This window comes from Arachis ipaensis, chromosome B3 (assembly GCF_059453495.1).
Source record: "Arachis ipaensis isolate K30076 ecotype BB chromosome B3, ASM5945349v1, whole genome shotgun sequence".
Classification (NCBI taxonomy): domain Eukaryota; kingdom Viridiplantae; phylum Streptophyta; class Magnoliopsida; order Fabales; family Fabaceae; genus Arachis; species Arachis ipaensis.
Genome location: NC_142438.1, coordinates 127,424,309 through 127,437,872, shown reverse-complemented (window position 1 = coordinate 127,437,872; position 13,564 = coordinate 127,424,309). Strand labels below are relative to the sequence as shown.

Below are 13,564 nucleotides of genomic sequence, written 5' to 3'. Positions count from 1 at the left end.
GCGTGATCATGCGCATTCGCCTCTCACGCGCACGCATGGCTACTCGTGCATGCGTCGTTAAAATGCCACGCCATGCGTACGCGTGGCCCACGCATACGTGTGGATGTACGTTTTCCAAAAATGGGCAGAATGCCCAGAAAGCTTCTACAAACCAGTTTTGATATCCTACAAACACAATTTTCACCCTAAACTTCAATCGTCCATAACTTCCTCTATAAAATTTCATTTTTCATAAAATATATATCGTTCAAAAGTTTGCAAAAGCACCTTTCATTTGAAATAAACCACATTTCCATCCAAAATTTGAGGAGCAAGTTATGGACTCCCAAAGTTCATTCAAAATCAACTTTTTTACCAAAACCACAAAACCATATTTTCCTTTCAAACCTCTTCTCCACCTAATTTAGCATACCACAACCATCAACAAAATTAACCCTCAACCATAACACAACAATTCTAACAACCTTAGCTCAATAACATCATGTTCCACCCAATTTACTAATTTAGCCACAAATCACATATTGCTACACATACTCATTCTTACTATTTTCATGAAAATTTTCAATCCTCATTACAACACTTACAACACTGATTGTCAAGTCAATACCAACAAGACCAAATTATACCATTCACTATCTCAACCACACCATTACCTTGCCAAAATCATCACCCTTCATTTATCACCAACATACAAGCATATACACACATACATTTAATTCCCATTATTAATTACTCAACACCATACCATATCAATTTATTCATCAACATCACAAACACTAATCATTTAACATATCAAACCATTCCAACCTATCCTATAATGCTCTAGCCTAAGTTTTCACACAATCTTATATATTAAACGCGCGAAACCTAAACCATACATTGGCCGATCACTTTATTTAGTCCAAGGCAGCCCCCCAAGGTCACAACGCAGCCCCTCAAACTTAGAGAAACCAGCCACAAGCTTAACCTCAATCACCACCAAGCTTCTAAATGCTTATTTTTCAATTCCAATGCTTATATATAAACTCAATTCACACCTAATTCACATATATATTCGAAATTCAGTTTCTTCATAATAAAATTAAAATTGACTACGGTTTAGGTTGTTCTTACCGTACCCATACGCATAATAACTCAAGCCCAATAAGTTCTGGAAGCTAGATCGAACCTAAAACACCAAATTGGGCAAGATTTCATCACAAGGGTTCAATTTCACCATGAGAAAGGGGATAGAGATTTTGAAATGAAAATGAAACTTACCGGTGAAATTGATCCGACAGAAATGTAGAGCTCGACGCGTGGCCGCGAACGGTGCGGCAATCGGAGCTCGAACGGAAAAGTTATGGTAATGAGAAGATTTGATGAGGGTTATGGAGTTTTCCTTCCTCCCCAATCTGTTTGGCGTCGTGTGTATGAAATAGGGAAGAAGAAGCTGCTGCTTCTTGTAAGTTATGGGTCCGGTTGGACCCACGGGCCCGGTTTAGGCTCCGGTTCAACCGGTTTGGCCCTTTCGATCCAATTTTGGGCCAAATTTTTCGAAATTAGTATCAAAATTCTCGTTTTAAGGAGCTCTATCCTATTTTGATATTAATTTTTCATTTTTAATTTTCTTAATTAAAATTCAATTTATTAACTAATTATTTACCGATTTTAGCAGAGTTTACAATATATATATATAAAAGCTTGGTTACCAACTATACTTTTCACGGGTTTATAGTCTTATTCAGATTGGGGAACCATTAATTTAATTGAATAAAATTAAGTAAGGTGCAAATCTAGGTAATCAATATAACTCGGGTAATTAACTAAAGACTTACTTGAGTATCAAGGTAAAATCGGACAAATGCAATTTTTTGTTAGGAGATGAGCTACAACTCGAGAAAACATCAAGCAACTCACAAAGTTAGAATTAGTACAATAAATGGCCAAGATCACTAAAAGAACCGAAAAAAAAAGATGGATAGATTACATGGTAGTTCTCATAGGACAGAAAATTTTCACCAAAAATTTTACTAAAATGTTATTAATCAATGATACAATAAATTAAAAAATGTAGCAGCGGAGCAAATTAAAAGGCCTTGTGATAATAAAGACCACCAATGCAGTTACTTTCGCTATAATAGATTTTTCCCAACTTGCATTTATACATAATCCAGTGGGTTCCCTTGTGTATGCACCTATTGGTAATCTTGATTATACTATTTGGTAACACATGCAAAAGGAGACAACTCATCTATCTACTCACTTTCTTCCGCATATTTTTGTTCTGTTCAAATTTAAGTTCAAATTCAAACATATTTAAGATTAGAACAATCTCTTTACAGTTAATGGCTCCTTTAAACTTTCACTCAACAAATCATTCTGCTTAGACCATTTTAAAACACTTATTAAAAGTAAATGAATGTATCATCAATGATCTTTAAAACTTTACTAAAATAGCAAGTTTTCCTGATTTTATTACTTTTATATTATATCATGTAAAATTGTATTTTTAATCCTCACTAATAAAATATATTATTTTTTAGAAATTTGTAAATAATAACGATTCTTTTTCATGTTTTTAGTTTATTGTGAATTAATTATTAAAGACTTTCTCCCCATGTGATTAGTCGCAGTTTTTAAACATTTCTTTCTCCTCTTCATATGACCATCTCTAAGTTTTCACTATTTCAATTACATTATGAAAATATAAGAACTATCATATTAATAGCTAAGATATGGAATCAATCATAAGAATCTATTATCAATGTCAATGGAGTTCACTTCCAAGTTTGCCTTACTCTATTTTTTGTATTAATTATTATCTCAACTATCAATCATCTATAATAAATTCATAATTTTCTCTTGTTCAAGAAATTCTCATTGAACATGTTTCCCAATATACAATTGGACTATGTGCCATATGCAGAAAAGGGAGCTGCCATATGTAGTGGTCTTCAATAATTACATAATAAAATGGCCCTATACATAACAATATATGAGTTATACATGTTCATAACAAACATTTCAATTTTTGCAAATTAAAAAGGTATCAAATCTACCACACCATATTGAGCATTGAACATATAATCATCCAATCTAAGCTATACACAAATATTAATCTAGTGCTAGTTTACTACTTGGAGGATGGAAAATACTGTCTGAATAAGAGTGAGAATAAGCAAAAAAATTCCAGCAATGAAAGCCACTGTCTTCCATGAAGTGTTGTAATAGTTGCACATCAAATTTGCTATTTTTCTGTTCATATATTTGATATCTTACACAATATTCTTGCAATATCGAAGTGGATTCTACTAACTTTATTCAACCACATAATCATGCAAGAAGTAAATTCTTTATCGCCAAATAGAAAAGGTAAAATGGATACCAAGATCATATTGCATAGTAACAAAAAAATTTTCATGAGACCGAGCTGAACAAATTATGCAGAAAGACAGATGGAGAGTAAGGCAGAGAATATTATCAGTCACTAAATTGGGACAAAATTTCATCAGACTAGAGTTCGAACCAAAATAGCAAACAAATCGAAAACAAGCAAAATTAAACTAAATTGTTGCAAAGATATTCGATCAACAAGCAAAATGATTAAATTGAAACAAACGTACGAAAACAAAAGATGAAATAGGAACAACAAAAAAAGGGAGAAAAATCGAACCAGGAAGTGGGGAGAGGGTGTGTTCGAGCGACACACGGTAGGGCAAGGGGGAAGGCTGAGGACGACAACACCAGGATGATTGGGAAGCCACGCGACGACACCGAGACGTGAACGGCGGAGGGACGAACAATGGACGTGCCTCTCCACCTTCCTTTCGCGCGCGGGAGCTATGCGGCAGCTTGAGCAGATCCATGATAGGAAGGATGTAGCCACTGCAGCTGATGAACGGAAGGTATACGGCAACAAGGAGTCTTAAAACTAGTGATTGGCGCTTTTGCCTCCCTTTAGGTTTGCGCAAAAACGAGGATTAATGGCTCTGGCTTCACCAATTTCGATTATAAAATAAAATTGAGCAACATGTTATTTGCAGCGGTTGATACACAACACCGCCGTGATCTTGACCAGTCTTTGACAGAGACAAATAACGCATCAAGAATCGCAGCTACTAAATCAATTTGCAGCGGTTTGGGAAAACGTCGGCAATTTTTCGCTGCAATTTCCTGTTTCTCTTGTAATGTCACTGTCACTGTTGTAATCTCTCCATTTGAAATTTCGATCGGCTTCAAATTGTTGGAACTCAATGTACAGTTCGATAAACGACACTTGTGATCGAATTTCGTAATAGACTGAAACATCTCTTGCATGCTCACTTCATCGGTGACATACTTTGTTTGGAAATGAACGAACCCACCAAACACTAATACGAGATACCGATACAAAATACTTGATGCTATATTCGGTATATGCGGATCTATTCTTTCACAAATAACACATTTTAGTTCTTCAAATAGTATTGTAAAATGAATAATAACATCACATGGATTCTCACATACAAATCTTACTCTATCAGGTATTTGTAATAATATCTAACCATGATAATATAATTTTAACATAATTCTATCCTCTATTTTTTTAAAAAAAATAATGTCTCTCCTTTCAACATTAGTTCAAAGTTGCAAAAGTAAAAAGGAAACAAAGTGAAAACGGCTGAGAGAACGAAGAAGAAGAAGATGAAGTTTGTGCAAATAGTCCACAGAGTACGTACATACATACATTTATACATTAAAATTTGAGTAATTACTCAAATCAGTCCCCAAGGATTTTAGAATCGAACATTTTAGTCCCAAAAAAATTTAATACACAGATTAATCCCCAAGGTTTTACTCCGGCAGACAAATCAGTCCCCAGTTCATTTTCCGACAGAGTAATTACCCAGATTAGTCCCCAAAGATTTTAAAAACGGACATTTTAGTCCCCAAGAAAAACTAATGTACAAATCAATCCCCAACGTTCTTTTCTGTTAGACATAATAATCTTCCGTCCAAAAATAAAATAAAATAAAATTATTATTATTATTAATTGCACAATAATATTGTACTATATTTTTTGTATTTTTTAGACAAAAATAATGATGAATTTATTCATTAAATTCTTATATATATATATATAGTCACTCAATAATAATAATAATAATAATAATAATAATAATATTAGAGATTATTTTACAAAAAATTCAAGGTTAAAATTATTTGATATTTTTATATTTAATATAATCAAAAGATGTCCTATGTAATATATATATATATATATATATATATATATATATATATATATATATATATATATATTAAAAAATATGTATTAAAAGAAAATATTTTAATTTGGATTTATGTTAAATACATGTTTTTTTAATACAAACATATTTTTTAAAATAGTACATCTTTTAATTATATTAAATACAAAAATATTAAATGATTTTAACTTTGAATTTCTTGTAAAATAATCTCTAATAATTTTATTTATTTATTTATTTATTTATTTATTTATTTTTTATTATTATTATTATTATTATTATTATTATTGTTGTTATTATTATTATTATTAATTACATAATAATATTGTACTATAATTTTTTGTATTTTTTAAATAAAAATAATGATAAACTTATTCATTAGATTCTTTTATATATATATAGTCACTCAATAATAATAAAATTATTAGAGATTATTTTACAAAAAATTCAAGATTAAAATTATTTGATATTTTTATATTTAATATAATTAAAAAATATACTATTTTAAAAAATATGTTTGTATTAAAAAAACATGTATTTAATATAAATTTAAATTAAAATATTTTCTTTTAATACATATTTTTTAATACAAACATATTTTTTTTTACATAGCACATCTTTTAACTATATTAAATACAAAAATATCAAATAATTTTATCCTTGAATTTCTTGTAGAATAATCTCTAACAATATTATTATTATTATTATTGAGTGACTATATATATAAGAATCTAATGAATAAATTTATTATTATTTTTATCCAAAAAATGCAAAAAAATATAGTATAGTATTATTATACAATTAATAATAATAATAATAATTATTATTATTATTATTATTATTATTATTTTATTTTATTTTATTTTATTTTTGGATAGAGGATTGCTATGTCTAACAGAGAGAAACGTTGGAGATTGATTTGTACATTAATTTTTCTTGGGAACTAAAATGTTCATTTTTTTAAATCTTTGGGACTGATCTGGGTAATTACTTTGCCAGAAAATGAGCTGGCTGATTTATCTGCCGGAGTAAAATCTTGGGGATTGATCTGTGTATTAATTTTTCTTTGAGACTAAACTGTCCGATTTTAAAATCTTTGGAGACTAATTTGGGTAATTACTCTTAAAAATTTTTTAAATTAAAAAAACCGACACACCAATTTCGATTTTTCATTTTATGATTTTTTTTTCACAAAACTTACCTTCGATTTACTCCAAATAAAAAATATTTTTTTGAATCCACACAAATCGGAGGCTCTGATATATGCACTCTCTGAATTTGAATTCCATATACCTCTAATCGGACCATTAGTTTTCTACTCCCATCTAAAATTGTAGCTCCGATTTGTATTTTTTAATTTTAAAAAAAAAAATATTTCTATATTATTAAAAACACACCCGCTCTCTATATCTATACATAACACACCCTCCAAATTCATAACTAAAAAATGAGCCCTAAATTAAAAAGTACAACTCATCAATTCCCTCTTGGAGTATAATGTCTTATCAAAATCAAAGTCATGTTTTAATATAAGTTCTTATTCTTCCAAAATTATAATTACATAATGATTTATAGACTTATAAGGGGGTCAAAATTCAAAAGCCACAGTAACGTATAAAGTGGCGCACCATTCTGTACTTGCATTTAGTCTAAGGTATTACACATGTTAAATGCTGTGATGATATGATTAACGTATGATTAGGTAAGGATAATCATAGAAAACGAAAAGAAAATGACCTCAATAATTAGCATGACACATGTCAAGTGATGTGATCTACATACATTGTTTCTGGTAATAGAACAAAGATCCTCCTCTTCAGATACATAATACAAGCTTCAAGCGTGATTTATAATAGTATTTATGAATATCTAATTAACTATCAAATTATGTCTTTTAATATAATATATGCATCCATTGGTAGAGTTTTGGACGCCACGTAGACGTAGGTGGAAGTAATGAGTTTGATGAGAAGCAAAATCACGTGATTTTGTACCCTCGATGGCCTATTAGTCTCATTCAAGCGTGATTATGTCTTCCTAATCAACACGCTAATACGCAATCGCTTTGGGAAGCACGTGACGGCCCAGAGGGCCTCCAAGACAAGTTTTGATGGGCCCATGGCCCAATCCATTTGAGACCATTCTGTTTATCAATCCCACCCATGGACCCTTTTTGTTTTGACGTGGCTCCAGTCTACGCACTTTGATTAGACCAATGCAAGGTGATATGACCAACCAAAAATTACTTGCATCTCCCACAATAATTACGTTAGATTTGACAAAATCACGTGCTATACAAGCGGCCTAGTTTATTATTTCTTAAATTTATTTTTCACTCATAGGACTATAAAATCATTTAACTATCTCCAAAATTATGTACAGAACATATGATCAATTACATACCTTGAGATATGAAGAATATAATACACTAAATAATTCCTTTGGACATTATTTTAGGGTCTGAAGTCTGAACTGTACGAGTGAGGGGAAATTCTCTTTAACAAATGTCAACTCTCCCATGCACCTAAGCCTTCAACAAATGGCAGACTTACCTGTTTCATTGAGAGTTGCGCTAAGGTTCGAAGTTTGAGTGAAGAAATAGAGCTCATATATGATATACTAACTGTTGTAGTGTATGTGAGTGTGAGTGTTATGTAAGACCCAAAAAAAAAAAAAAAAAAAAAAAACTCTCCATGTATGATATATAGATATGAAAAGAAGATACATCAAGAACAATGTGTTTTTTCATGATTTTTTTTTTAAATTTGGAAAATGGATATATTTAGTCGGGAAAAAATATCTCATGTTATTACAGTATTTTCTGTGTAGATTAAAAAATTAAAGAGATTCAGACTCATCTTTATTTTTATTTATTAAAATTTATTATAATTAAAATTTGTACTAACTTTTAACATATAGTTAAATATAAAAATTATCTGGTTTTTTTTTAGATTTAGATCTTAATAGTTATAGTTAATATTTTTTGTTTATATCTGCAAGTGCCGTTGGACTTTTACATACAAAAAAGTTCTTCCGTCAAAAGAAAAATGTAAGTATGGATATGCTAAAGTTCACTTGCGACAAAAAAGAATGTTTTTATGCGTATTATTTTTTGATGATTATTAATTATTATAAATGAAATAAAAAAACCAAGTGATCATAACTATTCTAAAATGTTGAGGCATCTCTGAAAATTTATGGAAAAGTTGCAAATCAATGAACGGGACCCACCCCGTGATGAGTTCTCACCCCTCCAAAAGGGCTGAATTTTCCCAAACAGGGGAAACAGCAATATGAGAAGAAAGAGGAGGGAAAGAGAAAAGAAAAGGAAGGGGGGGGGGGTTGGTTTAACGATTTTGAAGCTGCTTTCACTTTGTACTGTATCTGAATTCATCGGCCATTGTCCTCCACTTTAGTGTTTTGGATAAAGCTACACGCTTCTACCATCACCAATGATGAGTTATCACACAATTCGCAAATCTTGTACATTTTGTAGCTATACCGTACAAGATTAGAAGATCAATAACATATCTTATTGGAAAAGTATAGAGAAACAATGAGTTTAGTGTATAATGTGTACAATAAAAATAAAAAAAATTAAAATTAAATAATAATTAATTAAATTAATTGTTAATGATTACTCATTTTAAATTCAAAAAAAATAAAGATTTGTCTCAGGCACAGTTACGGAGACTGTAACCTCTTTTTTTCGCATGTGATTTCACCTTTTTTCGCCCATTCTCTTCCTTTCTCACTGGTCTATCACGGCAAGCAACTGCTGCTGCATAGAGCAATAGCCAACGCCGCCCTGCTCACCGTAGACGTCCGAGCACCCCTTTCGCGCACAAAGAGTGATTTGCGCAGCCTCCAACACGGCAGTCGTGCAGCTCCTCCGGCAGTCGGCGGATTTCACCGTCCCAGTGTCTTCATCCGCGATGTATACAGTGATTTGGAGTTCAGTGAATTGCCTCCGGTGGATGTGGTGCATCTGATTGAAGATATCAAGAAGGAGAGTGCTTTGTTTCATGGTGTTGTGTGCGGAGGTTTTCAACCAACTTGACTTTTTTGGATTTCGCTCCCCTGTCTTCAAGGTATATACATTAACAGACGAATTTAGATGTTGGATGTTCAATTTACTAGACATGTAGATGGTTATTTTAATTTTTAATTGGATAGTTATTTTGTTTGATTCAGTTTAATTATATACAATTAACAAATGTTAAATAGTCATTTCACTAGGTAGTCGAATGATTATTTTAATAACTACGTGAATAGTTGTTTGATGGCCAATAAGGGAGCTTCTAACGTCAGAGAGGTGGGATGATTGATGATGGTGGGGGTAGTAAACGCCAGACGGTTCAGGAGGGGGAGAAAGAGGGTGTTTGGATAAATTTCTTTGATAAATTAGGGTTGGGATGGTTAATTTTTTAAAATAACTTTTAGATTTTTTTTCTCTTGTATTGGGCCAATTTTAAAATTCATTGTTCACATTGTTTAAATTTTTCATTGTCTTCTTAGCAAAGTTTTTTTTTAAATAATTTTTTGAGTTTTTTTTTTCTTTGTATTGGGCAAAATTCAAAAATCTATTGTTCACATTGTTTAGATTTCTTATTGTTTATCTAGAGGAGTTCTATTTTATTTTATACTTTTAAATATTGATAATTAACTAATGAATAAAAATAATAAATTTTAATGATTTTTTATTATTTTTATATTATATTGTTTGTATTTAATTTTTTATTTATTTAAAATTAATATATTTTTATCGATAATATGAGATGTATATTAAAATTAACTATTAATATAAAATATTTGTTAATAAATACAAAATATATATTGAAACTTAGACAACTTATATAGTGATTGATTTCGATGTATAAATAATATTTTCATATTTTTAAATGGTGCTACACTGCTACCTAATTTTCTTTTACGATTGCTTTTGTCTTCAGACTTTAGCATCACTCATCAGCCATAAAGGCGTGAAAATTAAATCAATAATGTTTTGATAACAATGAGAGATTAAGGGAGAGGGACAAAGCAGCCCCACAATTAGATAGATCATGTGATTTTTTCCATACACAACATTGTTGAAGGCCTTATCTGAAAACGATCGAAGCCCCATCACTGTCGGTTAGCTACTTAGCTACATTCGTTCATTAATTAAATGCATGGTTTTCCATACGATATATATAACCCCTTGAAGTTTTATAACCAAGAAATTAAAGTTGCTATGATTAAGAGCCGCACATACAGGATGCATGCAACTCCTCCGATCCGATCCTAGTTAATTAATTAATTAATACGCTAAATTTAGGATTTATTTTAGAATTCAGATGTTGATCGATCGAATCTATATATATCTGACCAAAATAACAATATGATGACATGCATGCATACATACTGTAAACTAGTACATACAATAATAGAGATGAATAATATAATGTGTCATTATTCTGTAAATACATACATAGCGATTGGATGAAAGAGATGTGTCACAAATGATGTGTGTAAGCATTAATGCCTGTTAGTATATACATGCAGGGAAAACTGAAATTCACCCTATCTTGTGTAAGGAATTAATTAAAAGAGGGTAAGGTTCTCCTTTCCATTCCCTCCTCCCATCATTATTATATGTTAAACCATTATGTGCGTAGGGTATCTCCACAAAAAATGGACGGAGCCCCCCTCCCTCTCTGATCTTCACACATGTTCTTTAATAAGTTTGCCTTTTCATTATCATCAGTTCATTACATAATATATATATATATATATATATATATATATATATATATATATATATATATATATATATATATATATGATTACTTATACAAAGATAATAGTTGAAAATTGTTAAACAAATAACAATTTAGTCAAACATATCAAATTATTTAATGATTTTCATTTTATCTATCATTTTGGTACGAAGACAACTTCATATAAGTAATCATCAAGATATATAAAATATATAGTATAATATTCGAATGTTAAAAGAATATTATATTTTTTTGGGCTAGAAGGGTTTGCTTTTGGTTGCAGACGAGTTTAGGGCAGAGTGAAGAGGGACAAATTGTGGCAAGTGATTAAGTAACATTGAGAATGGAACCATTTGTATGTGCTGCTTAATTAAATTTAAGTTGAATCCGCATTCCAAGCAAGTGTTGTCATTTTCAGGGGAGGATACAGCCACGAGACACTGATTTGAACCAAAATCAAAACAATATCTCTTTTTTTGTCTTGGACATATGAGTAAACACTAATGCATATATTTCCAACTTATACTATTAACCTCCTCTTTACCTATATAAAGAGCATATATAACTATACACACGCAACCATGTTTTGTATGTATTACTTAGTTTACACCATAGAGATATAATAATAATAGCAAAACAATAATAATAGTAATAAGAGGGTATATATTATTTATTATTATTATTAAGTAAGAATTATATATATAACATGGCTATGTTGTTGTTACCAATGAATCGCCTTCTTCTTGTTGTTGCTTTTCTTTTGCTATGCTTCATGTCCATGACAGCTAGAGGTGAGAGTAATTTAATTTATTATTATTATGTTCTATGTAGTATAGTATCATTTATGTGTTGGTTCTTTTGGTATGGTTATTGCAGGAAGAAGTTTGCGAGAGATTGCTACTAACAAGAATGGAGTTGATGATGGTGAGAAGGGTCATCAAAGTAATGTGTTCAAGCGGAACCATGAAGGAACACAAGAGATTATTAGTGGTGACATAGATACAATGGACTACACGCCTGCAAAGAAGAATCCTCCCATCCATAATTAAATTTTCATCCCAAGTTTCTTCTTTTCTCTTTTTCTCGTTTTAGAAAATCTTTTTGGTATAGACAAAGATTATTATTGTTCAATTCTCATGCGCCTCCCTGCTTGAGAAAACACTGCTGCGCCACCATCAGTTCCTTTTATCTAGTCATTTTTTGTACATTTATTCTTAATCAATGCATTTTGATACGAATTAAATTACAGTATGTATGTAGCATATGTTTAGCTACATACATGTACATTATATATGCATTATATTGATCCCTATATTATATATATATATATAGCTTTTGGAGTTGGCTAGGTATAAGGGGAGTATAGATAGGAAAAGTCTAGGAGTCAACAATTTTATTAAATTTTGGCCAGCATGTAACTAATAAAAGAAAAATGAGTAATTTCATACTATTGGATGAAACCTCACACCATTAAAAACATTATTGATGACTATTTGATGGTTACAAATCATAAAAGTTACTGATCCTCTAACACTCCTTGTATACGTATAGATATATACCTCCATCGACAGGAATTTTAATTTCACCATCAGGTATTGAAATTTGATGTCACCAGTAACAGATGCTTAATTAATATATATTTTGCAAGTTTTGTAATATATTTTTCTTTCGCAAAAATGTTAATCTTTTTCATCCACCGCCGTGTTCGTACATGATACATATATTATGCATATGAACTTTGAACTTTAATAAATGATAAACAATCAATAATTCAGCCAACATCTATCAATTTTTTTATATATATATTTTTTAATCTTTCTTTTAGAAAGTTTAAGATTTAGGGTTTAATAAATGTTCTTCTGCCAATGATTGGTTGATTAAAAGATTACACACTTATCTCTAAGATTTTGAGTTCAGACAATATTAGGAGTTGTATTTTAGTAGGAAAAAGATAGAAGGTTGAATAATATTGCCTTAATTTCAAGATAAATATTAAAAAATATTGGTAACATAATCTTTATTATGATAAAGATATATTTTTGAATTTGTACATACACTTATTTATTATTGTTTATTTAATTAACAAATCTTATTTATATTTTAGTCAAATCTATTTAATATCTAATTTTTTTCTTACTTATTTTTTATAATAAATTTTAAATATTTAAAAAATAATTTATTTTTATATTTTAAATTAAATATTAATTTTTAATTTATTTAGCATGTAGGATAACATGCATCTTTAAAAATTACTAAAATACTAACAAAATTTATTATTTTTGACCAATAATTAGTCAAAAATATTTAAAAATATAAACTAAAAATATATTAGTAAATAAACACTAAACTAAAAATATTAAGTTGATAGCTAAAAATATTAGTCAAATACAATAAATTTTATTAATCCTTAAAAATTTTTCATCTTTTAGGCACTATATCAATTTTTTTATATTTTATTGAAGTAGCTGATATTATAGAGGAATATTAAAAAATCAGTAGATTTTATAATTTATAATTATTAATTAGTTATTATTAATATTTTTATAGTATAAAATTATATTTAATAATGTAAAATTT

At 29.8% G+C, this 13,564-nt stretch overlaps 1 protein-coding gene across 1 annotated transcript; it reads left to right on the top strand.

Annotated features, from left to right (window-relative positions):
* The first annotated feature begins 11,544 nt into the window (after window positions 1-11,544).
* Window positions 11,545-12,233, top strand: LOC148572400 (uncharacterized). The gene is made up of 2 exons (XM_088509979.1): window positions 11,545-11,778; window positions 11,864-12,233. Exons 1-2 carry the CDS (start codon window positions 11,694-11,696, stop codon window positions 12,034-12,036), a joined length of 258 nt encoding a protein of 85 aa, XP_088366105.1. The 5' UTR covers window positions 11,545-11,693; the 3' UTR covers window positions 12,037-12,233.
* The last annotated feature ends 1,331 nt before the right edge of the window (window positions 12,234-13,564 follow it).